General features: G+C 47.5%; 2 protein-coding genes across 2 annotated transcripts in view; one reads left to right on the top strand and one right to left on the bottom strand.

Moving 5' to 3' along the window:
• The window catches only part of Kiaa1614 (KIAA1614 ortholog), a 28270-nt gene extending 27507 nt beyond the window's left edge, over positions 1-763 (top strand). The window contains exon 10 of the mRNA XM_051186005.1: positions 480-763. Within this exon, the coding sequence (XP_051041962.1) occupies positions 480-673 (194 nt within the window). The 3' untranslated portion in view covers positions 674-763. The remainder of the gene's footprint in view (positions 1-479) is intronic.
• Positions 764-13143: 12380 nt separating this feature from the next.
• Positions 13144-27921, bottom strand: part of Stx6 (syntaxin 6) — a 38649-nt gene continuing 23871 nt past the window's right edge. The window contains exons 5-8 of the mRNA XM_051186004.1: positions 25645-25770; positions 24022-24128; positions 20131-20225; positions 13144-15052 (exon numbers count right to left, since the gene is read on the bottom strand). Of these exons, the coding sequence (XP_051041961.1) occupies positions 14976-15052; positions 20131-20225; positions 24022-24128; positions 25645-25770 (405 nt within the window). The 3' untranslated portion in view covers positions 13144-14975. The remainder of the gene's footprint in view (positions 15053-20130; positions 20226-24021; positions 24129-25644; positions 25771-27921) is intronic.

Below are 27921 nucleotides of genomic sequence, written 5' to 3'. Positions count from 1 at the left end.
GGACCTTGGCCCCAATGCCCCCAAATCCTGAGTGAGGCTGAGGCCAGGGCAAGTCCTGGACAGTACTGTAAAGCAAATTTGGTCTCAGCTACATCTAACACTTTAGTGACACTGTCCCCCACCTTGGCCATTGGGCTGAGTCTGGGACTTTTGAGCCATCAACTACATCTATTTGAGTCCTGAGCAACATAGGCAGGACATAGAGCAGACATTGGTCTTCCTTTTTAAAATGACTTCCTTTCTATGCTAAAAGCTGCTATCAGAAAAAGGTAGGCTGGTTTATCCTTACTAAACTGTAGATGAATAACGTCTTCAAGCATCATTTGCACGGATTGTCCTGTTCTGAAAGAGGCTACAGAGAATGCACGGGGAGGCGGGCAGGAGGAGCCAGTGACATGTTTCTCTGAAGCCAGCTGTGAGGGGTGTGTGTCACGTCGTCCTGGGTGATTTCTCATACCCCCTCCTCTTCTCCTTTGCAGGACTCTATGTGCAGGCCATGGCTGACCTGGATACTGCCAAGCTGTACTCGGGGCTGCTTGGGGTGGGGGATGAGATCCTGGAGGTGAACGGGGCCAAAGTTGCTGGGCTGGGTTTGGCTCACATCAATAAGCTCCTGGCTCGTGTGGAGAGCTTGTCGGTTCGTGTCTTGAGACAGAGACCTGTTCCCCAGTGACCCGGATGTATTGTTGCTCTCACTGGTACTCCCTTAGAAGCCCCAACTCCCACACAGCAAAAGGGGCTGAAATATACCGCTCAGAGATAATTTGTGGATGGAAAATGCAATTCACAGATCAGGGTGGCATCTAGTTGCCTGGGATGTGGCAGAGCTGTTTTATTTGGCCACCTGCAGGGAGAGACGAAGAGCCTGTGTTTCAGTTAAGGTCACTAGTTTATGCAGATCTGGGGAAAGAAAATAATGGTCTTCTTCCATGACAGAAGTGGTGGCAACAGGATGTGTCTCTTTGTTGGAGGGAGGGGACAGCCACTGACTAGATCCTTGAGTTGGTCCCTGAGAGCTGGCCTCACCGCCTGGTCACACTCACTGGAAACCTCCCCAGCCCCCAGCACACCAAAGGCAAAGTGGCTGCACTGGCCTTGTGCCTGTCTCTTTCAGCTGAGGCTTTGCCTGGTTTCCATGTGACCACACCCTCGCTCCTGATCCAGTAGCGGTTCAGTGTCTTGGCAGAGCCCGACAGCCAAGAGTGCACATTCCAAACCAGGCACTGGGAAGTATGGCCTGTGAGGAGAGCTTATCCCCTTCTGGGATGGCAACATCAGAGAGCTTCTGGGAGCCAGAATGTTAAGAATTTCTAGGAAATTTTTATGATCAACTCAAATGTTGAAAAAAAAATGAGACTATTGCCATTTTCAGTAAGTGTGGCAGTGATACTAAGGGTGCAGGGGTGGAGGCCAGCTCAGCCAGCCCTTTGCCTCCACCCCTGCTTAGAGGGCCCCGTGGCTGTTGCAGCCTGGCCTGGGCGGGCCTTGGTCTTTGTTCTCTTGTCCAGCTTGGAGACAGGACTGCAGCTGGTGTCTGGCTGTCCCCCAGCTGCAGAATTCCTGTCCAGACCTCCCTGGTGGCAGCTGTGGGTGGGCAGCAGGCAGGGAGGCTGTGTGCTGGGGGTGGCCATCCCACCTAGCCACAGCCTGCTCGCCTTAGAGCCTGCCCAGGGGCTCAGGACCCTATAGATGCATGGACAGGTGTCAGCCTTAAATTCTTAAAATACAAAGCCAAAGCAAAGCTGCTTCCATTGGAGTTGCTGGATTCTGTGTTCTCTTGACCTTTGTGAGCCCTAAGAGGCCTGGGGCTGGGCAGGGGCAGAAGGGTACAGGTATGGCAAGAGGACACTGGGTGGGGGCAGGTGGGGAGGCTGCAGGGGTAGGGTCAGAGCCAGGGTAGATGGAGAAGGTCTGTAGTCCTTGAGTAAAGAGAGGAGCCTTTGCATGGGCGAGAACAGCTAAGAATGTTGACTAGGTGCATGGAGGGGTAGAGCTCACTATTAATTTGAAATTTGCCATGGTACTAACTATGGTTAAAAAACCAAAACAGGAGCTGGAGAGATGGCTCAGTGCTTAAGAGCACTGGCAGCTCTTCCAGAGGACCTGGGTTCAATCCCCAGCACCAACATGGTGCCTCTTAACTGCATGCAACTCCAGTTTCAGGGGATTCAACACCATCACTTAGACATACATGCAAGCAAACCACAAATACACATGAAATAAAAATGAAAAGATTACAAAAAACCAAAACAAAACCCACTTTCATCCAAACTAGGTGTGTCACAGGCAGCTTTCATGGGACAAGGAAGACACTGAGGGAGGCATGGGCCTGTGGAGAGGTGACAGTGTGGCCTCAGTCTGTGAGGCCAGGAGATGGGACCTTCTCAGCAGAAATCATTTAAAAACCTCGGCCCCAGAGGCTGAGGAGACAGGGGGCAGGAGAGGGAGAGAAGTTGGGGGGCATGTTTCAGAGCCCCAAGAGTGCAGGAGAGGTTGGCTAGGGCCACCCCAGGCTGGAGAAAGTAAAGCAAGTGCATGAAGCTTCATGGAGTAAGGAGAGTACTGGGGCACCCCAGAGACACCCTGCCCCCCTCGACCCCTTCCCTAAAGAAACAGCACCCCTAGCAGGAAACTACAGCTCTGGGGAACCTGGCAGCCCCTGCAGGCTATTTCCTGGCCTGGAGCTGCAGCTGGAAAAACTTCACCTTGGAAAAAGCATCAGTAGAGAACGTCACCTGTTTTCTAGGTCACTTGGCTTCTGGAGAAGTGTATCGAGGGCCTGGGGCTGGGAGGGAGTGGGGTGGGGTGGGCAGTCCTGGCAGGCACTGGCTAGGCATATCCTACTTAGTCTTTAAAGGTCCTACCAGGAACACCCTGCTTCCTGTCCTTTCCGGGGTGGGAAACCCAGGCCAGTGCCAGTACAGGTGTCTGCCTGCTGTGCGATCTATGTGTCACTCTCTAGCCTTCCCCTAGTTTTCCTCCCCCAGTGCCAGGAAAGGACAGATCCAGGGCAATAATGGCTCTGCAGCCTGTGACCTGGATCTGAGGTACCGATTGTGGCCTCTGCTCTTGCCTGGGGTAAAGCAATGCTGAGGTCCCTGACCTGTGTACATGGGGGGAGGGGTTGTTCTCCCCGGCATCTTCTCTGATCTTCATCATCTGCTTTACCTGGAGAGCTGCTGACCTAGAAGGCCCGGTCCAGCCCTTCTCCAAATACCAAAGCACCAGAAACTTCTAGAACTTAGTTAATAACCATAAGCAAGACCTGGTGAAGGCCAGGGGGGCCTGGGAAAATGAGGAAGACTCCATGAGCACAGTGCAAGGGGCAAGTGCACCACACCACCAGGCAGTGTGGCTGAGAGCCTGACAGCCTGGTACACAGCCAGAGAGGACTGGTGATAGATGGGGAGGGACCCAGAGCGCCCAAGCAGGGTGTGGTGAAGTGAGAGCAAGGATACTCGGCCATTAAAGAAACACACCACGGCCAGGTGGTGGAGGCCCATGCCTTTAATCCCAGCACTTGGGAGGCAGAGGCAGGCAGATCTCTGAGTTCGAGGCCAACCTGGTCTACAGAGAGAGTTCCAGAACATATAGGGCTACACAGAGAAACCCTGTCTCAGAAAAAAGAAAATACACACCTTGTGCAAAGACGTGGGTTTCCCCCTGAGTAACCTGTGTCCCTTAAGCTCACAGATGGCAGCTGGAGTTGGGGACCACAGAACAAGTGCCCAGTTTGGTCTCAAACAAGCCAGTCTCCTGAGGGGGCTGTGGGGCAGGGAAGAGTGGAGGTTGGAGAGGACCTCAGAAGGCACTATTATAAATCAAGCCTTGCTTCTGCGTCCAGTAAGAGGACACTGGTAACCCCTAAAGTGTGCCTCTGAGGTAACACAGAAGCTGGCAGGAACCGAGAGCAGGATTCCCAACGCTAGGCACTGTGGGTATGGGATTCACCTTGGAGAGTAGAAAGTGTACTGTAGGCCTTGAGGCCAATAGGTAACTGTCACTCTGCCAGCCAGCCAGAAGCATCTTTGTTGCAACACTCACACACATCCTAAGACAAAAGAGTAGAGGTGCAAGTCCCTGAGGGTCTGGGCAGGCCACAGGCTAGCTGTCAGCTGCACCTTCAAGGCCACTGGCCATTGAGGGAAGTCCCAGAGGGCTTGCTCCTGCCAAACTGAGAACACCACAACCTTGTGTTCACTGACCTGGATGAAGATCCAAGTCTGCTCTCGAGGACAATGCAGTGGAGGGCGGGGGTGCTGGCTGAAGCTGACACAGGGCAAATGCTGGGCTGCACACCCTGGGCCCAAGTGTGCAGGGTCCCCAGATCTCAAGCATGATGGGGAGCCACAGGAGGCATGGCTTACAGTTTGAAGTTAGCTGGGGGACAGGGGCAGGCAGAGGCACCAGCCCATTCTACTGACCTTTATAGGGGAGGGTGCTGTACTTTAAACTTTGAGGTCCAGCCTCCCTCCACCTGCAGGAGAGATGGTCTTCCTTTCCTTTTTGTTTTGGTTTGTTGTTGTTGGTTTATTGTTGTTTGATTTTTAAGACAGGGTTTCTCTGTATTGCTTTGGAGCCTGTTCTGGAACTCTCTGTAGACCAGGCTGGCCTGGAACTCAGAGATCCACCTGCCTCTGCCTCTGAGTGCTAGGATTAAAGGCTGGGCTACCACCCAACCCTGGCAGTGTCTGTCAGAAAGTGGAATGTATTGTGTGTTGGGGGAAGGGCTGGGAAGCAGAGTGCCTCCCACAGGACAATGACAAATTCTCTACCACCTTGGGTTGAGTTGGTAGAACTGATGGAACCCAGGTGCAGTCTTTAGAGAAGGACATCTTTGGTTCTAAACCCAAGTCGCCAAGACAGACACCTAGAAGCAGATGTGTAAATGCAGCTGGACTTCCGGGCCCTTGACTGGCCCCAGGGAGGGGGCTAACCACTGTGGGGATCCGGGACAAGGCTCTGGATGCCGGCTGCCCTTTCATGGGGCTCCAGCCCCACACACTCATTTACCCTCTCATTCTGTTTATCTGTGGCCTTTGCTGGACCGCTCTCCCACCTACCCACTGCCTGGCAACCTTTCCAAGGACTAGAGAGGTGTCTCCGTCCTGGGGAGCAAACATGACACTGCATGCTGGTGTTGGTTGCCTCCTTTAATTCTCACGATCGTGCAATCAGGGACTTCAGATTGTGGCATACTTGTGTTGGCTTATCCTTCAGACTTACCTGGCAACTGCTCCGCCCTACTGCGTCCTCAGGCTCATTCTGAAACTATTCAAAAGCCCTACTATCCCCGAGTCCCTTCCCACCATGCTCTGTGGCATCTCTTTCCTATGAGCCACAGCACCTGCTCAGAAATGGCAGCAGCCTTCCTTGGCAAGCTCTGCCCAGCTTTCAAAGGCTGTGGGTTTGGCCAGGTCCCTGTGCTGGGCCCGAGGATGGGGATTGCTGGGACTGGCTCAAATACAGTGCCCCTGGAGCCAGGGCTCAACAGCTGCCCTTGCCCATCCTGGAGGGTACCCAGGGCTGTTCTGCAGATGCCCAGCCACCTGGAGGCCTGCCTTTGTCTTGTCCTTCTGAAATCTGGGCTCCAGGCCTCTATGACAGCATGGGGCTACCCTTGGGGCTCTGGCCAGTTGCCCTGCCCTTTGGGATACCAACACCTCCACAATGGAATCAGCTATAACTGTGAGATAAGGCAAAACAGCATGCCATGGGCTACAAGAGACCCCAAGGCAGGGGGTCCATTCCCCCCAGGGGGCCACAAAGGCTTCTGGCTTTGGCCCTGTGATTTCCAAGTTCACCAGCCTCCATCCAGCTCTGGGGCTCAGTCTGGAGGAAGAAATGTTGCTGTGGTGCTACCATTGCCCTCATGAACACATCGGTCTCCAGGGTTTCTTGGGTTACTGTAAGCAGTTGGGTTCAGCTTTCTTATAAACAAGATCCAAATACCAGAGTCTTAGGGTTGCTATTGAGGCATTGAACACAGCATGTCCAAAAGGAAGCTGGGGAGGAAAGGGTGTTTTTGGTTTACACTTCCATATTGTTGTTCATCACTGAAGGGCAGGAGCTCAAACAGGGCAGGAACCTGGAGGCAGGAGCTGATGCAGAGGCCACCAGGGGTGCTGCTTAGGACTTGATCCTCATGGCTTGCTCAGGCTGCTTTCTTATAGAACCCAGGAATGGCACCACCCACAATGGGCTGGGCCCTCCCTCCTGCATCAATCACTAATTAAGAAAAGCCCTACAGCCAGATCTTATGGAGGCAAATTTTCTCAATTAAGTTTCCCTCCTTTTAGGTAACTCTAGTCTGTGTGTCAAGTTGACATAGACTAGCCACATAACCACTGAAGCTGACTTCTTGAGCTCCTGAACCAGAATTATTATTTTGGGTATCCGAGGCTGGCCCTGATCTCACCTGGATCTGATCCTCAGCCTCCTGAGTGGCTGGGATTACAGGCCTATGCAACCATGCCCGGGCTTAGATCAGATTTCCTGACAATAACAGTAGAATTTAAGGTTCTGAGGCACAGTCAAGACCAAAGCAACTGACATCCACTCACCTTAGGCACTGAGGGGTTCGGTGCTTTAGGAGCTGGGAAGTGGCTCCATCCGTAGAGTGTCATGTAAATTGTGAGGACCTGAGTCCCAGTACCCACAGTTTTTAAAAAGCCAGCGATGGTGACTGGATGCTTGCAACCCCAGAGCTGAGAGGGCAGAGGTGGGAGGAGCTCTGAGTTTGCTGGCTGACCAAGCCCCAGCTGGAGACCTTGCTTCCAACACCAACGTGGCTGGCTGGCATCCATGTTGGTGTCAGGTTAGAGACAGCTTAGTGAGCACCTGTTTGCCATCACTGAGCTCTGACTGGCAGCTTTCCCCTAAAGCAAAGCCTGTAGTCCAGGCAGACTCGGCTCCAGCTGTATCCTTGAATGGATTTTTCTCAGTACTGGAGGTTGAACTTGGTCTCTCACACACAGTAGCCAGGCATCTACCAGCCTCCCCTACCTGAGACAGGGTTTCACTGTGTAACAGCCTTGGCTGTCCTGGAACTAGCTCTGTAGATCAGGCTGACCTCAAACCCAGAGAGATCAGCCTCCCTAGTGCTGGGATTAAAGGCATGTGCCACCACCTCTCCTTCCACTGAGAGGGCTCACAGGCTTGATGGCAAGCACCATTTCATACTTCTTTCTTTCATTTTTTTTTTTGGGGGGGGGAGGGAGTAAGGTCTCACTGATGTGGCTTAGGCTGGTCTTCATCCTTAAATCCTCCTGCCTCAGTCTTTGCAATAGCTGGGAATTATAGGCTTTTGACACTAGACTGTGGCTAATTTCTTTTTTAAGATTTATTTTGTGTGCCAGGAGATAGTGGTACACGACTTTAATCCCAGTATTCAGAAGGGAGGCAGAGGCAGGTGGATCGCTGTGAGTTCAAAGCCCGCATGGTCTACAAAGTGAATGAGACATCCAGGGCTACACAGAGAAACCCTGTCATGGAAAAAAAAAGTTTATTTATTTTATGTATAGATGTGAATCTCCGCATGTGTGTGTGTATGTATGTATGTTTGTATGTATGCACACCTGTTCATACCTGGTGCCCAGGTCGGATCCCCTGAAAATGAACTATAGGCAGTTGTTGGCCTCCACGTGGGTGCTAGGAAGAGAAACCAGATCTCTGCAAGAGCAAGTGCTCTCACTGCTGGGCCCTCCTCTCTCCAGCCCCATGTGGGTGCATTTCTTAGTAGCTTCAATGCAGTCTGCAGGCAGAGGCCTGTAATCCAAGCTACCGAGGAAGCCGAGGCAGGAGGACTGAGACCGGGCATGGTTGCATAGGCCTGTAATCCCAGCCACTCAGGAGGCTGAGGATCAGATCCAGGTGAGATCAGGGCCAGCCTGGGATACCCAAAATAATAATTCTGGTTCAGGAGCTCAAGAAGTCAGCTAGGCAAGCTCTCCACTAACCTCTCTACATCTTTAGCTCCCACAATTCATAATTCTCATCTTCTAGCAGCAGTCAGCTTTCTCTTTCCCAGGCAGATGTCTATGTCAACATTTCCAAGTTCTTTTATTTAGGGATTTTTTTTCATCTATTTTGATCATACAATTCCTCTCCCCCAATTTCTCCCAGAGCTTCCCCACTTCCTCCCTACTAAACAAAAAACAAAAAAGCCAAACAAACTAGAAAGAGGAGGGAAAAAAATAAAACAGACAAAACAAAACAAACCAAGAATCACATACAACGGGCAGGAGAGATGGCTCAGAGGTTGAGAGAGCACTGGCTGCTCTTGCAGAGGTCCTGAGTTCAATTCCCAGCAACCACATGGTGACTCACAACCATCTTTCATGAGATTTGGTGTGCAGGCATACATGCAGGCAGAACACTGTATACATAATAAATAATAAATAAAATCTTTTTTTTAAAAAATCAAACAATATGGAGTTCATTTTGTGTTGGCCAACTACTCCTGGGCATGGGGGTTGCCTGAGAGTGTAGATAATAAACACATTACCACTCCATAGAAGAAAAGTGGTTTTTCCTGATACCCAGCAGGTATCAACTGCAAATAGCTTCCTTTATATGTTGGTAATTTTTAAGTATATGTGTTGTGTGCCTGCGGTATGTGTGTCCTCCTCTACCAGTCTCCTTGATCTCCTCTACACAGTCTCTCACTGGGTTTAGCGCTTGCTGCTTTTCAGCTAGGTTGACCAGCTAGTGCCAGTGATGCCTCCCAGCCTCAATACTGACCCTCAGACATGAGCACCCAGACACATCCCGCTTTTATGTGAGAACCGAAGAACTGAACTCGAGGGTGCTCATGCCTACACAGTAAGTGCTCTTCTCCACAGCTGCCTCCCCAGCCTCCACATGCTCTATTAACTGGTGCACAGGGGAAGGAGTAATAACCTGTAATGAAGTGCGAAAAGACAAAAACAAGAACCAGAGAGAGGCCAGGGATGTGGTAGAGTGCCTGCCTAGCATGGGTGGTGACCTAAGCTCAAGCCTCCATTTAAAAAAAAACAAAAAACAAAAGGGAGAAAGAAACACCCAGGACAAAGCTCTTATCTCTTCATCTCGCTTTAATACAGAAGTCTTTTACATGGCCGCAAAACAACTTCAAGAGCAGAAGAAATGTGAGCAATAGACTTCAAGAAATAAGAACATCACTGTATGGATGGCTAGGTATCTTACAGTATGTTTTAGATGTTCTCAAGTGTGTGATGCCATTGAATTTTAGGATTACCAAAGGATTATCAAAGCAGGGATGACTTTGAGGAATGTTTGTTTCCCACAGTGCAGCAGTGGTCCTCAATGGCATGCATTGGAACCTGGGGGGTGGGGGAGAGGAGGCACTGGCCTCATTTCCAGGATTCCACAGAAAATGCATCTCTAATAAACGTCTTCTTTGTTTTTCAAGACAGGGTCTCACTATGTAGCTCTGCCTGTCCTGGAACTCACTCTGTAGACCAGGCTAGCCTTAAACTCATGGAGATCTACCTGCCTCTGCCTCCCAAGTGCTGGGATTAAAGCCACATGCCACTACTGCCTGGCTCTAACAAGCTTCCTAACCTGGGAGAGCTACCATATAAATCTACCTGTGACAGAGATGACACAACTCTAGTCCCAGGGATCCGGCTCACTCCTGCCACACTATGAGGAAGCATGACCTGGAAGTCACCAGATAAAGTTCTGATCCTGACCCCATGTCACTGTGTGCATCCTATTCTTTGAAAGTAAAGCCCAGTAAAGCTATTCATCCTTGGAAAAATATATAAGGGTTTATTCCCCACTATTTTATCACTTACATTATACCAATCTCGGTTTGAAATGAGCCAGGGAAGCCACTTCCACATATACAACTCAAATCTACCTCATGCACAGCATGGTTCCCCTGGCCTTTTCCTAGATGGCCCTCATATCTGCTAGCACATTGAGGGCTAATTCCAGCCGGTGCCATTTAGGGAAAAGTCAGCAGGAGCTGAAAACTCTTGTCAAAGCCGGGGTATGACGCAGTGATACTCAGTGTGCTGTATGTGCAAGGTCCTGGGTTCAATCCCGGGCCACGCCAATAGCAAAACCCACAAAGAGCACAACAATATAAAAAGAGACTCCAAAGCCTCATCAGTGGGTGGCTGGCTGCCCTCACTCCAGGCATCCAGGGCACAGGTACCCTGCCTTCCCCTGGAATAAAGACACCTGCCTCTCCCGGACAGACCTCAGCTTCAGGGTCACACTTGCTGTTCACTAATTGATTCCAGCTGAATCTACATTCCGCTGAGGTGGAATGAAAAGCTCAGATGGAGCACGGGGTTGGGCTTCCATCAAGACAAGAAGAAAGGGCCCGAAGCTGGGTGGTCTCATTTCTAACGGCCCCCGGGGACCAAGTGGCCTTGCGGTAAGCAATTCATAACCATAAGAAAGCAAACTGTAAAATATACTTTCTCATAAAGCTCTGGCCGCAATTGGCAACCAGGTCCATGAAATGTTGTGGAACCCCAGCAGTGGGGTGGGTGCTGTCTGAGCGGCTAGTATGCACAGCCAGGGGAAGAGCATTTCTGGATTGAAGTCAGAAGAAAAATAGCACCAACATGTTAGCTGACAGCAGGGACGAGTGTGCGCGCACGCACACAACAGACACATGAACACGCACCATGCATACGTGCACGGACACTCATGCACACGCTTTTTTCTTCCTTTCTCACCTTGCCCTGACAGCTGACTTTGACAGGCTGTAACATATGGAGAAGAACCTCCAAATGCAGCCAGTCAGCAGCCACCTGAGCAGGCACCATGCAACTCTGAGAGCTCCAGTGTTTGTCCCAGGGCAAACACCCATGGTGAGGAGTTGAGTACCAAGGCCAGCTTCAAGTGTCTTGACTGGTCCTAACAGTACCTGGACTAGCAATGGCTAAGCACTGCCTGTAGTGGCTCTGGTCTCAACACTGTGATATAGAGGTGGCTCTTTCACAGCTTTGTTCCTGGCCTGGGTCACAGCCCTGCTGCTCAGGTCACAGGAGCTGTTTCGCTCCAAACTCACACTTTTCTGGATTTAAAACCAGACAGCAAAGCTGCCCAGTAAGCTTCAGTAAGATGGGTGACAGTGGCATCCACATTTATATACTACAGACCAATGTCATCCTTTTTTTTTTTTTTTTTTTTTTTTTTTTTTTTAAATGTGCGTTTAAGCCGGGTAGTGGTGGTACACGCCTTTAGTCCCAGCACTTGGGAGTCAGAGACAGGCGTATCTCTGAGTTCAAGGCCAGCCTGGACTACAAAGCTACACAGAGAAACCCTGTCTCGGGGGTTTAAAAAGTGCGTTTATATACTTAATTTATCTGTGTGTGTGTGCACACGCACCCACAATACATCATGAACGTAGAAGTCAGAGGACAGCTGTGGGTTCTGGGGGACAAAGCCAGGTCGCCTGGCTTGGCAGCAGGTTGCCTTTCCCATCTCACCGGTCCCCACTGCTGCACTCTCGAGAGACCATTGTCAGGGTTAGCATGGTTTTGAAGGTAGGGAGTTGAGTGTAGGCGGCTGGGCGTTTCGGATGGACCACTTCCTGTCTTACCAGGCCCTCTTGGAAGCGAAGGTCCAGGGAGGATTCTGTGGCCGGGTCCCCGGAGGCCTAGTAAGGCCTCTTGTTGGGGAGCCTGACATTCAGGAGCTGACTGTGGAAGGCGGGAACAGTGATGGAGAGCTGATGCATTTGGGAATTCTGATTCTGCCTTCTCTCTGTTTTTAATGGGCAAAGTACACATTTTAAAAATAAACAAAAATCCATCATCCCTACAAATTTGGCCAGGAAGGCTATGCAGTGAGAGAAAGGCAGAGGGAAATGACAGGTGCTGTACTCCACATTTTATAACTCGATTTCCAGATCTTCTATTTCTACTTTGTTTACAAATTCACTTTATGGCATAAGGTGAAGCCAAACCAAACCACGTCCACTGAGGTGAACTCATTCCTCCCTTGAGCTTTGGATCTGCAGATGCTGTGAATGCCCCTCTGGCCTTACTTTGTGGGCAGAGACTACCAAAAGGAAAACCTTGGCTTCAGCACCTTTCCTTACAGAAGGTACAACACTAACAGAGACAGACTCCTGCTGGAGTCGGACTGGATTTCTCTTCACAGCCCTTACTCGCACGAGGTGAGAAGGCATGGGAGTTGCCAAGTTGTTGGCTAGCAGACCCATCAGTCTGTTTAACTCTGGCTAAAAGCAGAGAATAATGGGCAAGTTACCAAATTTCCCTGCTTCAGCTCTAGCTTGAAAGCTTGAATTCTGAAATTGAAGAAAATACAAGGAAAGCACTCAGGCACACATGACAATTCCCTTTGCCTTACTGTCCAGAGCATGCATAGCATTGGGATTTCCGAGTCCAAACAAAGATAAGACCCAAAACGTGGGCCGCAAACTAAAGGTAACTTGGTTTTTCAGTTAGATCTACACTCTGGCAAATGCTCTCAATGGATCATTCTCCATCTCACCCCCAAGCAGTTAAGTAAAGTGTTCTTCCAGTAAACAAGCTGAGCTTTCTGTTATCTAGCATGTTCTGCCAGTTCTTTAAATGTGACGGATGTGCCACCAAGTGCAGAAGCCTGGAGGGGGGGCGGGGATCTTCGAGAGACACCCCTGAGCGGTGTGGTGCACCTGCTTCCCCCCCTGTTCTAGGACCTCTTCAGCTCTCTGGGTCACTAAGGAAGAAAGCCATGTCCGCCACAATTTCAAAGGAGCCCTAGCTCTGAAGTGGCTGCCCAGGCACAAAAGGATGGATCTGGGCTAAGCCAGTTGCTGAGGACGATGTGCTCCAGGGAGGGAACACCTGAATATGAAGTTGACTTTCTCTCTACACACTCCACACACAGCTCCAGCCTGTCTCAGGCTTACAACACTGTTCAGCAAGTAAATCAGTGAGGTCGGCGTACCAATTCAAAAACAGAGCCAACACAATTAGGCCCAGGGTCACAAACTTCCTCCCTAAACTGATGGGGGAATCTTGCTAAAGTAGTGGGCGTTTCTGAAGGGGTCAGACTGACACTCTTCTAACAGCAGAAGAACACGGCTGTAACTAGGGTAATTTTAATTCTTTGACTGCTCATGGCTGTGTAATGTGGAGTGTGGGTTACCGTACTCAGACAAGGCCCACATTGATTTTTAACAAAAGGCTTCTATATTTTAATGCAAATCTAAGAACTATCTGTGGCCTAAGTTCACAGAAGACTATTCAAAACCTTAAAATTCCGTGAAACATAAATAACACAGACCCTACATTGAAGCCCTTTGTAATATTCACATTTTTCTCCAATCTGAAAAGAAATAACATCTCTCTATCAAACACCAGGGCAGAATGTAAACGTGGTGCCGACCCTTCTGGTTTTACAAATCTTCTTTTAGCTTTCACCAACAGGTAGATTACCTTACTTATCATGATCCTAAATGAGATAAAATATCCTTCTTTTAAAAATTGTTACAAATATTTATTTAAAAGTGCAATTTAAAAGTCAGCTGGGCAAGCACATCATTGGGAAACAAAACAAAAAAGGGATCCTAAATCAAATCCCAAGGAATATGAACAACCCAGGATTTCTTTCTTTCTTTCTTTCTTTTTTTTTTTTTTTTTAAAGTTGGTATGCTAAGGAATGCACAGAAAGGCAAAGCAAGAGGTCAAAGGTCAAACTCTGTCCAGCTGCTGCTCTTCCCAGCACGGAAGACAACGGAGTGGCAGCAGCCTCCTTTGTGAAGGGCTAGCTCTGGGCCTGACAGCTACTTTAATACCAGGTTATACATCAGGGACGTTATAAAAAATCCTCTGGATATGAGCAAACCGAAGCATCTAAAAAGCTACCCGAAGCCTGAAGTTTAGTGTCAGCAGCTCTCAGCTGCTTCAACCCAATAGACCATCTGTCAGTGGATTTGGACCGGCTCAGCTATTCAAATGCATGATGGAGTCAAGGTGTCATCTCAGAGAACAAAGAATCAAGTTCTCTTACCCACCAAGTTATTACTCACAGAGTAAGGGATGTCTGATCCAGGACCAGCCTGTTTGTGTCAGGACAGCTTCTGCATAAATGCAATATATGTCTGACATTCCACCTCACTCAGAGTGCCATTGGAATAGGCACCAGAGGAGAAGGCATGCCCCACCCAACTGAGTGCTGTTCAACACTGTGTGGAGGGGTGCTCTAAGAATGCAGCTGCACCTCTGGGGAGAAATCCCTGGGACAGACAGTCAGCAGGGCTGGCCCGGCCTCTGCAGACATCACCAGCCCTTCATCAAGCTGAACAACACTGGTGCTGTTGCTCTCAACTGCCCCTGTCCATTAAAGCCATTTGTCCTCGGCACTCCCAAGCCCCCAGGGATTTCATTGTTTCCTACTGCTTAGCCCTGCCACAAACACACCTGGAAAAGCAATTTAATCTCAGCTCTTACCCAACAAAATGAAAACACTGCATTTCTGTCACAAAGTGTTTCTGAGCCTTCTGTCCTCCTCAACAGCCAGCTCTTGGGGGCTAAAAAATACAATGCAGTGGGAAACGTCCACCCCCAAACGCCCCATTTCTGCCAGGTTTCTTTTGAAGGGACAATGCCACCCATCTAAGCAGCGAAAGGGTCTGAGCAGAGGGAAGGAGCTGCCAGAGACCAACAGAATGAGCAACAGAGTAAGTGGGGCTCTTATTTCCTCTGATGACTCTGAGTCTTCCTCCAGGAGCAAGGTCCAGTAAGGCAAAGCAGTGGCTAGCTGTCCTCGGAAGGATGGGCTGCCAGGTCTTCTGCTCTCCAGCTGCAAGTGTGGTGACCTCTTTCCTCTTCCAGCCTTGCCCTTCCAGCGCTGGGAGAGAGAGCTGTCTCAGTGGCGGCGTCACACGGAGGAAGCAGGGCAGAGGCGTGTTTCTGGGAGAGGAATGTAAGTGGCCGAGTGCTTGCTTCTCCTCTCCCCTGAGTCCCTGTGCAGAAGGGCCTGGAAGGGGGGGGGGGGCATCACAGCACCAGGAAGAGGATCAGCACGACCAACAAGACTGCGAAGAGGATGGCTATGGCACACCACTGTCGCCGATCTGGAAGGCAGGACACAGAGATGACCCTCCCAGAATTAGGCATTCCCTCCCTGAGACTGAAGCTAGGAGGGGCAGAGTGGATTCTGCCCCAGCCCAGGCACCAGGCCCCATGCTGGACTGCCTGGGGCTACACTTCAAGCACTCAAGCATGTGTGCAAGGCAGTCATTAAGGACAGGCTGTGAGTCCAAGCCCTTCGTGAAGGCCAGGGATCTTGGCTTGCTGCTGGTGGTCTGTGGGACAGTGAAAAGGCTGCTGGCACTAGTGTGGCAGATCAAAGCCCACCTGCTTTAATCTCCCACCAAAGAACTGTAATTCAGCAGTGCCCAGGCTCTGCTCTTAGGAGTGCTGGGAGAGTGGGAAGGAGATAAAAGCCAGGGCTGGTCACTTGAGGAATGAACAGTGAATAGGCAAGCGACCATGACAGGGAATGATTAACTTCACGTCACGCTTAGTCAGGTGAGATGATTTAAACAGTAAATGTGTTCAAATGACTTCTACAGTGTATCTGTGAATAAGGGCAATGTCTTCTGAAACTTTCAGCCCTACCAACAGTTGTGAATGATTGGCACAGGAAACAGAGAGGCTAGATTGTCCTCTGTGTGGATGACAGCAGGGAAGCCCTCTCCAAGACAGAAGGACAGATAGGCCCAGGGATGCCTGCTGCAGCCCACAGTCCTGGTCGTCTATATAACAGCTGCCCCACAGGGCCCTTGTGAGGGTTAAGTAACAACTGAATCACAGGCTGTGCAGGGCCCAAGCTTGACCATTGGGACATATGAGTAACTTGGAGAGATGTGGACCACATGAGTGGCATTTCCATTGGCAAATCCCAGTGTCCTCCACAAAGGAAGCTACAAAAGAATGTCATTAAGGAGCTAGGCATGCTGGGTATGCCTGTTAAGTCAGCACTAGGGAGGCTGACACAGGAGGATTCCCATAAGTTGGCAGCTGGCCTGCACTACACAAGTACCAAATCAGCCAGAGCTATACAAATTCTGTTAATAAACAAAAAGCAAAGAACAATGTGGGGATGGCTGCATATGCAAACCGTCCAGTGCACGGGCATGAGGACCTGAGTTCCAGCTCCCTGAACTCAGGTAAGAATGAGGCATGGCAGCATGACCTGGAGCCAGAGGCTGGAGAGGAGCAGAGTCCTTGGGCCTTTGCTGACCAGCCATTACAGCAAACATTACAAGTTTTAGATCTCAGAAACTAAAAGCAATACAGGAAAGTGATGGAGGAAGACACTCACAGTCAACCTCTACCCTCCACATGCACATATACCCCAACAGTAACCACCACTAGAGCCAGCGTGGTGCTGGGACCATGAGCTATAACCGACTAGCGGCTGAGGAGCCCCTGTGGACAAGTCTAAGATATTGCCAGTAAAAGGGAGGCCCAACACTGGCAAGCTTTACTTCAGAAGCTCAACTGGCCTGTCAGGGAATATGGGAGAAATGGGAACATAGTAAAGTGCTGTATATGCCATTTTCCTCACTTGATCACTAGTGAATGGACACAAGGATCAAAACATCACACTGTAGTTCATTAATCTGTACAAATACTATGTGTTAATTCTAAAAATTAAATTAGCCAGAAATTTTTAGAGAGAAGCAAGGCTCTCCTGTATGATGGGATGATGATAGATATATTTTTGTCAAAACCCATACAATAGGCCTGGTGTGGTGCATGCCTTTAATCCTAGCACTGGGAGGCACATGCAGGCAGATCTCTTTGAGCTGGAGGCCAACCTGGTCTACAGAGCAAGTTGCACAATGACACCCTGCCTCAAAAACAAACAAGGAGGAGAAGAATCATCTACATCATCTAGGCCAGGTGTGGTGGCTCACGCCTTTAATCCCAGCACTTGGGAGACAGAGGCAGGTGGATCTCTGTGAGTTCCAAAATAGCCAGGGCTCTGTAGAGACCCTGACTCAAAAAATAGACAAAAAGAAGAGGAGGAGGAAGAAGAAGAAGAAAAGCAGTAAGCTTATTAAGATAAAAATGAAATAATAAATCACTTTTATTAAAAACTGACACCCAGAAAAGGTAATTGCTTTCTCCTTCCTCTTCCACAACCTCACCCATTCTTCCTGCCCCTCCCCCTCCAGCATCCCACCATTCTAAATGCCAGATTTCCTAGACCCACTCTGCCTCGGACAGTCCAAATTCTGTATTTCGCCAATGGCTTTCTCTTGAGCAACTTGACAGAGCCCAGAGGCACTAATCAAGTGACCACCACAGGAGCTAACACAGCCCAGGCCTGCACTTCCAAGGCTATTTCCCTTTGAAGTGGTAAATTGCTTCTACTAGGCATGAACTAGGCAACCCTAGGGAGCTACTACCCTGGCCAGCAACTGAGCTCTTTCTGTGTGGCTTCAAGCACACCAGGAATGGGTCCTAACTGCAGTATCAGGCAGTAACTCTGAGCTAAGCCTGTGCTCCACCGATGAGCTACACCTACAGCACAGAGCATACTTCTGTTGAGCAGGACAAAAGAACTCCAATGGTAGTTTCCTTCTAGAAATATTTTCCTGTCTTGAGAGAAAAAGATGAATCACAGACTGTTGATCGGGGAGGGGATCTTGGCTTTATTCAAAAGAGAATTTTTCTCTGGGTAGGAGAAAGCAAATTATTGTCTCCCTTGGGTCACTTACAAAAGTGAGTGTGGAGTCTTGGCCCATTTCTCACAAGAAGTGGCCAGCCAAGAATGGACAGGAGGGCTTGGCTCTCAGGGGCTGCTGATGTGTGCTCAGGCCTGCTCGATCAAACTCTGCTATTTTCAGACTGTTTTTATACAAGGTTTGATAACAAAGCAATGAACTTAATTAGCCAAAAGTTATGGGAGAGAAAAGAAATAATTACAAACTGCCTGGGCAACAAACCGAAGCAAGTATCTTTGGTAGCAGTAGTTCTTCGGTAGCAAGCAAAAATGAAAATGAAGGATGCTAACGGCTGTTACCTGGCTCTTTTCTGTATACAAATATGACCAAGCATCTCCTGTTGTTCCCTAAACTTTCCTTTCCAGAAAAAGTAGAATAAAGGATAAGAAATCCTCAGTGTTACAAACACACTGCCAGGGCTTTCCTAAACTATTCACACCCAGAATGCTAGAAAATAAAAGACACAGGCCACCATTGCTCACCCACTTCCCTGACAGAAGAGATGCTGACACAGCTCCTTGACAGTGCAGCTCACACACCAGGGAGAGGCTGCTGTTTAAACTTTTTATGTGATATTGCCTTAAGACAACCTTTTTTTTTTTTTTAATACAAAGGTATTGAGAAGATGACTCTATGGGTATGGTGTCTGCCGGGTTAAGCATGAAAGCCTGAGTTTAGATCCCCACATCATGTAAAACCCCAGTACAACAGTATGTGCCAGTAACCCCAGTGCTGGGGTAGGGGAGTGCAAGGGGGTGGAGACAGAAATCAGGGGCTCACACTGGTTAGCCAGCCATCTAGCTGAAATGGTGAGGTTCAGGTTAATGAGAGACTCAGTTTCAAAAAAGTAAGGCTGAGAGGTTGGCAAGACAGCCAAGTGGAGAAAGGTGCCGAGCGGACAACCTGAGTTAGAGCTCCAGAACCCACAACCAACTTCCTCAAACTGTCTTCTGACCTATACATGCATGCATACACACAATAAATAAATAAATTAATAGTAAAATTAAAATGACATCTGGTCTCCACACATGCACACACCTGCAAAAACACATGTACACACATGTGTATCCACATACACAGAGACATACCATTTAGAAATAGATATATAAATAAAGTAGAGGACTACACAGGTAGAAGAGAGAACATAGGGAACCAGAAAATAAATTTCAGAGCATTCTCTAATCATGGGGAAGATACACTGAGCTTCATACCTGCTTAAAGCATAAAGGCATTTGGCCTAGACAGAAAGAAATAACTGGAGATGTGTGCTTCTTTTGGGTTTGTTTTTTATACCTTGCAATACTTGAAGGTAATTTACAGAGTATGCATACACTGTTAAACACCTTTGCATTATTTTTCACTCAATGCTCACCCTTCTGTGGTGCTTAGCGTAGAACACGGGGCCTCACCCACACCTGATCAAGTGCGCTACCCTTGATTATTTAGTGAAGAAATGAAGCCCCAGAGACTGTTCTGTAACTGAGCTGGAATGTAAACTGCTAAAGAGCACATTCTACTTTCATCTCCCATGTCAGTGTACACAGGCATTTCCACTTTCATCTCCCATGTCACATGTACCTGACAGCAGAAAATCAACCAAGGAAGGAGATAGCAGGAGACGGGGGAGATCTTTTAATGAGAGAGGCACCCTATGGCCCCAAAGTACTCAAATCATCTCGGTTCTTCCCTGGACCAAACAATCCCTTCCAGATAAAGAGGAGATACTGGGTATTGACTTAAAATGTGTCATTTCCTGTCTGACAAGGGAGGCAATTTGTAGTAATATATTCATACATACATACATACATACATACATACATACATATTCATTGGAAAACATCCTCACACACAAGAAACTGACCTGAAAACTTACTTCTCCATCCCCACACACTTTAGGCTATTATAGTTGAAGTAGTAGGTGTTTTTCTAATGATGAAAGGAAGATAGTTCAAAGAAAGGAGCAACTTATGTATGGCTTTAAGTAAGTTCCTTAGGGCTAGTGAGATGGCTTGGTGGACAAAAGTGCCTACTGCCATGTGGTAAGTGTGCACCTACATACATACACACGCTAAAATTAAAAAAAAAAAAATACCAAAAGAAAAAAATTTAAGTTCTCTAATATGGCAAGAGACAAGAGAAACAGAAAACCAGAAAACGGGGGTGGGGGTGGGGGGGGTGGGGGTGGGGGGGTGGAGTGGGGGTGGGGGGGGGCTGGATTTTGTAATTGCAAGGAAGTTTCTGCACCAGGAGAATAATCAACAAGTGTTAGGTACAAGACCCTTCTCCAAAGTTTGATCATGAGCAGAAATAATGTTCTCTACACATTCCATTCTCTTGACCCTACACTAGCACAGGCAAGGGAATGTCACAGGAAGAGATTTAAGTAAGAGCTCCCAAGAGTCACACATACATACCGCTGGTCATGTGAGACACTTTTGCAAGTTTCTTCATCACATTGTCCAGTCGAGACTGAGTGCTCTCCAACTCATGAGAGAAATCATCTAGCATGCTGAGAGGAGGAGAAAGTAGGTGGTAAGCAGGGCATTGTATCTGCTGTGGGTTATGGTGGGTCAGGGCCTCTGTCTCCGTAAAGACAAAAAGGGGTCTCTGGGACTCAGGATTGCATTCTATTACCCCCAGTCCTTGGACAACTTGCATTTTTATAATTGGGAAATCTATGGGTTTTTTTTTTGTTTGTTTGTTTGATTGATTTTAAAGTATGTTACATGTGCTATAGATTAGTTAACACCCCTTAGCAAGGTCTGGGGGAATCACCAAAATCAAGCATGCCTGTATTTCTGCAGAACCCACGAGGAATCACAGCTTCAGTTAATTTAGCTGAGGGGTTCTATCACATGAGTCTGCTGCAAATTAAACACTTAAGATTTGTAGATTTCAGAGTGGCAGACAAGGTAAGGCTCTGACTATATGACACTCCCAACTCTGGCACAGTGCAGTCAGAGAGCCAGCCTATACAATTCTTTGAGACTCTTTTGTTGCCTCTTAAATAGGTGACTCTACCAACCCAATTCCTGTTGAGAGGAACCTCATAACATACAGAAGTATTTTATGTCAATGTGAGTTAAGGAATGGACTTGTATCAGTCAGATTCTCCTTTAAAACACTCTCTTATTGTAAGTTAAGAGCCAGAGGCCTGACATCACTGATGGGGTATGGGGTAAGGTATGGATGGTGTGTGTGAGAGAGAGGGAGACATGCCATCTCTTCAGACAAGCAGGGGTTTCTCCAAGGAGAAGTGGAGAAGCAGCTGAGGAGACCTCCACTACCTGTTACCCAGCATCTGCTGGAAAACACAACACTGAATACTGTACTTGTATTCTAGGAACCCTTATTTCATAAGTTACAGCACATTCCAGATTTCAACTTCTGACTAGAACATGATTAGCTTGAGGTTAAAATTAACACACCAATTAGTACCAGGGCCTTCCTACAAAGACTTTATTTACCGTGTCACTGGAGGCTATAAACCATTGGTCTGGGTGCAAGTCCACAAAGGACACACGACAGTCCCTCAGGACCTGAAGCCACCAAACGCTCATTAACTCAAAGTCCACATTAACAACTAAATAAATAAGTCTTTGTTCTATACCTGAGTTTTCAAATTAAAACATGTTTAGCTCATCTCGGAAACTGGCAGGCATCTCCAGGCCAAGCACTGAAAAACAAGGGCTACTTGTATGTGCTGGGCGTAACTTTTCTTGCTAAAGCTAAAACAGGCATGCCACTCAATCTTCAGCCAAGCACAGCCACAGCCAAGGTTCTGCCCAACAGAAAGAACATGCAGGTCACAATGACACTTTGCATTTTCTGGCAGCTGTGCTTTTAAAAGGGTTTACACTGAGCCAGAATCTCTCTTGTAGTTCAGGCTGGTCTCAAACTTACAAGGATGCTCCTGAACTTCTGATCTCCTGCTTCTACCCCACAAATGTGTGAACCTGCATGCCTGGCTAATGCACTGCTGGGCACTGCCTGCGGGGTTTAGTGCACACTAGTCAAGCATTACACCAACCGAGCTACATCCCCCTCCGCCTCTGAAATTCATTTTTAACAATGTTCAAACTGTAGCATTCACTTTCCGCTCACAGCACGTCTTAGCTCAGTCTGGCCACATTCCACATGCTCAGTAGGTACATGAGGTTGGTGGCTAGTTTCCTATATAGCATATATATTGATCAGCTCAAAGCCCATACCTTGTCCCTCTTATTTTTACCAGATACATGAACACCCTCTTTAAGTAGGAAATAGGCTGACAAGGATTTTATGTTAAACTAAAGTTCTCTCTGTTCCCACCACTTCAGCTTCTTCTGGTACTTTCTCCACGATGCTGACTTTTGTCCTCAGACTTCATTGATGGTGCAGCACTGTTAGATTAGGATTTGGCCCTAGTCCATGTCATTCTCATCCCTGAATCCTTCCCACTTTGTTGATACAGTTGTGTCACAACTGCATTAGGTCAATATTCAACATTAAGTCACCTAAATGCAGGCTAGTCACAGCTGAGAGGTGTGTGGTAGGACTCACACTGCTTCTGGCTCACACCCCACTGGCTCAGAGCTCAGCTTTCTCTGACCTATTGAATCCACAACCAGCTGCCTGCCCGCTGTCCATCATCTAAATTGGTATAACTGATGTCTCCTGTTATGTGTTCTCCAGAGTGTTTATATCTTTGCAAAAATAAAACAAAACAAAACAAAAAACCATTTCTGTTACGGCTCTGGTGACTTTGAAGGGAATGGAGCTACAGACTTTTCTCACTTTAACTAGCTATCTCTCAGGTTGTCTCCACTCTCAAGCTGCCTCACCAACAAAGTGGCTCAAGCCCCTTTCCATTTTAAATAGAAACCACCCTGGGCGTTTGGGTTCCTGTTACTCTAGATTCCACACCCTCCCCACTCCACTCCACTCTGGGTTAACATCCCAATCCCAGAGCCTGCTCATATGCCATCTCTCCAAACTCTGTCTCCCTGCCCTCCCATCACACTGAAAAGTCAAAGTCCTGCCTTCTCATCACACTGACAAGGCCCTTCCTGCTGTCCCCTGACGCCCTGCCCCTCTACCTTGTTCTGTGCACACCTGTACCTCTGAAGCTCCCTCGGCATCCCTGCTGACATCTCTGCAGTCACAGGCTCTCTCTCACTCACCACCCACCTTGCAAACATCCCACAGCTGTCTGCTCACCCTTTCTTGGAAGAGATGGGGTTTTCCAGCCAGCTGAACTGATCTATCACAGCGATAGTGGCTCTGTCCCCACCACCTCCACGGGAGTACTTCATTTGTACTATGGGAATGGCAAACTTTCTGAATGGCTGGCAGTCTATTCTGCTCACTCCGGTCCCTTGAGCTCCCAGACAGCCTGGTGCAGAACAAGGGCCCAGGAGAAACTGATAGTGAGCATGTGTGACCATGAACATTAGGAATGGGTAGTTTCTGAAACATCTTAGTAGACACCCCACCCGCCCAGGAAAAAAAAAAAAAAAAAGAATGACATCATATTGGCAGCACTCAAGAAAGCGTTCTTTGCTTATCATACTTTTAGAGTGTGAAAGACCAGGTTCTTAAGCAAAAGCAACTTTTAAGAGTTAGATTTTGTTTTCTTTTTTTCTTTGTTTTGAGGGGAAGATTGTTTTCGGTAGTTAAAATCCAATTTAAATTTTTTATAAGCTTATAATGGGGAGCAGGAGAAGGGGGCAGAGATGATCGTTTGTGTTTACTGTAGAAGAGTGTCTAGGGATGACAGCTGAGAGCCCTATGCCACCTCCACATGGCTCCCTTCATGCCTGTTACCCTCTTCAGAGCACTGTCTCCAGAGTCTACAGCTCTGTCTGCTATGCCTAAAGAATCTACTAAGACAGCCAGGCTGTGCTGGCACAGATCTTTAATCCCAGCACTCCAGGGGCAGAGGCAGGAGGCTCTCTCTCTCAATGATTTCAAGGCCAGCCTGATCTACAGAGTGAGTTCCACAGCAGCTAGAACTACACAGAGAAACCCTGTCAAATCATATACATAGACATACAGACAGACAAACAAACAAAAAAATCTGCTCAAAGAAATTTGTCTAGCTTTTAAATGGCTATTAAAGTAACAGCTATGCCTAAACCACCATTGTGAATTTTATCTGGTAGATTTGTGGGAGCTAATCTGTGCAACAAAGTAAAAACTGTAGCTCTAAATTAAGTTGCCTTTTCTCTTTACCAGTCATGTAATTCCCAGTTAGGCCTTCAGGGTCTCATAGGATGGCTTTCCCCCCTCATCCTCACTGCAGACAAGGGCATCTCACTACTCACACTGCCTGTTCCTCCAGCTCCCCTCCGATGCGCTGGGACATGTTCTTCAGCACCCCGATGCTGCCAGAGACCAGCTCCAACTGCTCATCCTGCTGTTCCACAATCAACTGGTGCCAGGGAAACGGAAATAAGCAATTAAAATCCATCTTACCTGGTTCCAAGCCCAGCACTCCAGCAGCTGCTAGTTTCTTTGCCAGCTTGGGACAATTCACTTTCAAAAGCAAAGCCCAGAATCAAAGAACCAGACCACTGCCTCTGAGAACACACTGCTCCAAAGACTGGATTGTCAAGCTACCCATATTGCCTGCTGATCCAACTTGTGAACAGTCAGCAGGGCTTGAAACCACCAAGAGAGATAAATTTACTCTGCTTGGCTGAGGTCCAGTAAGGGAACAGACAATGGCCGAAAGCACACAAGCATATGACCACCACATCACGAGTTGGTGAGGAAGAGGAAGCCCACTGCCAAGATCAAGGTTTCAGTCCACAACACATTGCCACAGCAACAGTGAAAGCGAGCCTAGCAAATCCCTGGATGTGGGAGGACTGCACAGAGTCCGTCTCCTTCTCTTCAAGGACAATAATTACCTCAATGACAACTGCTGGCTGACAAAAACAGACTGTCAATTGTGCCTGCTTCCCTTACTCTCTGTTAAAAAATTGGCTTCATCGTAACATTCTGAGAGCAGATAACTAGTTAGGCTAATGTGATAATGCAAATAGAACAAAATAACACAATCTACATATATACATGAAACACGGTATTTATGAACCAAAGTTTCAATGGACAGGTGATTCTCACATCCTGATAAGTAATGTAATTGTTAGCTTTCTTTTACTAGCATTACTATCCTTAAAGCAAGAACACACACTGGCATGGTGGTCCAGGCCTAAGAGCTCAACACACATGAAGCAGAGTCAGAACAACCATGAGTTCAAGGCCAGCCTGGACTACACAGCATGACTCTACCTCAATAAAACAATAAAAATAAATACATAAAAGATGTAATAACATGGAGACAAGTTCATTTTCTTTCTATACCTCAACCTCCATCAAAGCAACTGGTTCCATATGTATATATAATGGAACAAATTAACAACTTTCAATGGAAAAAACAAGAACTCAGTGTTTCTGAAAATATCTTTGTTAATAAACAAAACCTGAATGTACAAAGGGGAAGAAGGATTGTTTTGTTTTGTTTTGTTTTGTTTTGTTTTGTTTTAATCCTTGGCTTTATTTGAGGGTAGCATACATTTTAAACTCTGCACCTGGAAGGCAGAAGCAGGCAAATCTCCGTGATGGGAGGCCAGCCTGCCAACCGAAGCTATTCAGTAAGAACCCATCTCAAAACAGCAACTAAAACAAAACCTGCATAAACCCTTGGCCTTGTCAGTTTTGATGTCAGCTCTACACTTCCTGAGATCTGATCAAGTCTAGTTCTTTGGGACCCCATGCTCTCAAGACTTTAAACAATGCATACAATCATTGCACCCAGACAACCAAGCATAGGATTCGCTCAGGTCTAACCTGCTTGTCATTAAGTAATAAGCCTGTGGCTAGCAGAAGAGTCAGGGGAGGCACCCTGTCTGCTACCCTGTCCTTGACTGGCCGTTCTCAGGTACCTGCTGCTGTGCCTGCTGCTCCTCAATGAAATGGGAGTTGGCTAGCTGCAGCTCTCGATCAAGGCGCCCGTATCGATCCGTTACTCCAGTATTCCAGTTCTGACTGCTGCTGTCTCCTAGCAGTGCCTGTGTGGACAGGGACAATCAGTCGGGAGAAATACTCAGGAGCTATTGCTGAGTAACTTAAACGGTCCTCAAACCTGGACCAGGCTTTGATGTGGCAGTGCCAGCTGCTGCCTGGTGAAATGGTTTGAGCAAAACCAGGAAGGGCTCTCTGTCTCCAAGACCTCACAGATATACTCTGCTCCAAAAAAGAGAGCAGCCAGGGGAAGATGAGAAGGAGCAGTGGGGAGCAGCATTAGGGCAGGCTGCCTAAGGTCTAGTTAAGTGTCTGCCAAAGGCCCGTGAGGTAAAGGCCACTCACGAGCTTCTTTGAACAGTTCAAGGCAGATGGGACAAGCTGACCAAAAGCTTTTCCTAGTTATAGTTCCCAAAAAAAAAAAAAAAAAAAAAAAAACCACAAGAGAGGTAGATAAGTAGATAAGAACAATCAAAACAAACAAAAACACCAATATAAACAAACCCAAGCAAACAAGAAAAACAGACTTGAAGGAATACTCTACCTCACCAAAAGAAGCTCAAACAAAATTGAACTTAAATTCAAGATTAAATTCTAGGCGGTAGCTGTATATATTTTAAGGATTGCTTTAACAATCAAAATTCTGTGTTAGTGTGTGTCTATATGTGGCTATGTGCATATGAATGAAAGCACTGAATCCCCTGGAGCTGGGGTTACAGGTATCAAAAGCTGGATGCAAATCTCAGTCCTCTGGAAGAACAGCAAGTGCTTGGAATCACAGAGCCATCTCTCCAGCCCCCAGAGGAGTTTCTTTTATACAAAAGTGTGCCATTTCTTAAAATACTATCAACAACCAGGCATGATGACTCAGGTCTGTAATCCCAGCACTCAGAAAGTTAGGGCAGAAAGATTGTTTTGAGTTTCAGGACAACCTGGGCTACATAGGCCATCCATAGCTACATGCATGGCAAAACCCTGTCTCAAAACAAACAAAAAAGTCCCCTCCCCAAAATCAATAACCAACATTTTTAAATGAAGAGATTTAATTTGAAATGTGCAGCCTGACGTGGTAGCCCATGCCTTTAATCCCTGCACCTGGGAAGCAAGACGCAGGTGGATCTCTGTGAGTTCAGGGTCAGCCTGGTCTACATAGTGAGTTCCAGGACAATCAACTATGTAGAGACTTTGCCTCAAAAAAGCAAAAATAAATTTGAAACATGTTAATAATTATTCAAATATCTACATTAATTTCATTTATTTATTTGTTTTGAGACAAAATCTCACTATATAACCCAGGCTGGTGCTGAGCTCACACTATGTGGACCTGACTGGCCTTGAAATTGTGGACATCTTAGGGGCACAAGCAACCTCCTGGCTACATCAAAATTCAAACACAACCATGCCATTATCAAGGAGCCTGGAGTCCTGTAAAAAGACAGTAAGTTATTAAGAGTCTTTAGCAGATGTTTGGCTCACAGAAGGTGCTGGAGGAGCAGAAGGTAGTGTGGGTCCATTGGCAGGAGCAGGGAAATTGGGGGTGGGGACTGGCAGTATTGAGGAAAGCTGTCTAGAAGCTAAATGTTTGTCTAAATGTCTACTGAAGGCCAGGTAGCAAAGCCTTTGGCCCTAACTTGTGGCACCCTGAAAGGTGATGGAATCTTTTAGACGTATAGCTAATACCATCGATCACTACATAGACGGACCCTCAACAGAGAAGCTTCCTCTTGCAGTAGATGGGAACTAACGTAGAGACCACAACTGGACATCAGGCAGAGTCAAAGACTTTGGAGCACTCAGTCCTAACTGTCTGCATCACACCCTCCCCTCAAGGCTCAGGGATCTACAGAGAAGAGGAGGTAGAAAGATGGTAAGAGCCAAAAATAGTGGGCAACTCCAAGGAGATAGCATTTTTCTAGACAAACAGAACTGATGTACATATGAACTTACAGTGACTTTGACAGCATGGACAAGCCCTGCACAGGTAGGTTCAAACTGGACAAAATCCCAGCATGGAGATGAGGAAGTAGGCTAGTTGCCACTAAATGATGCTGGAGGAGTGAAAATCTGTTCTCTTCAAAGGCGTGACACTGGGCGTTTTTAACCACAATCTTGGGAGGCCACATGCTCAGGAAGACTTCATCAATACAAAAGGAACTACATGTTGTTGGTTTTGCTTTTTTAAGAAAAAGAAAGAATAT

This window comes from Phodopus roborovskii, unplaced genomic scaffold (genome assembly GCF_943737965.1).
Source record: "Phodopus roborovskii unplaced genomic scaffold, PHOROB, whole genome shotgun sequence".
Taxonomy (NCBI): domain Eukaryota; kingdom Metazoa; phylum Chordata; class Mammalia; order Rodentia; family Cricetidae; genus Phodopus; species Phodopus roborovskii.
The sequence above is the reverse complement of the archived record's forward strand: the minus strand, read 5'-3'. Positions and strand labels throughout refer to the sequence as shown.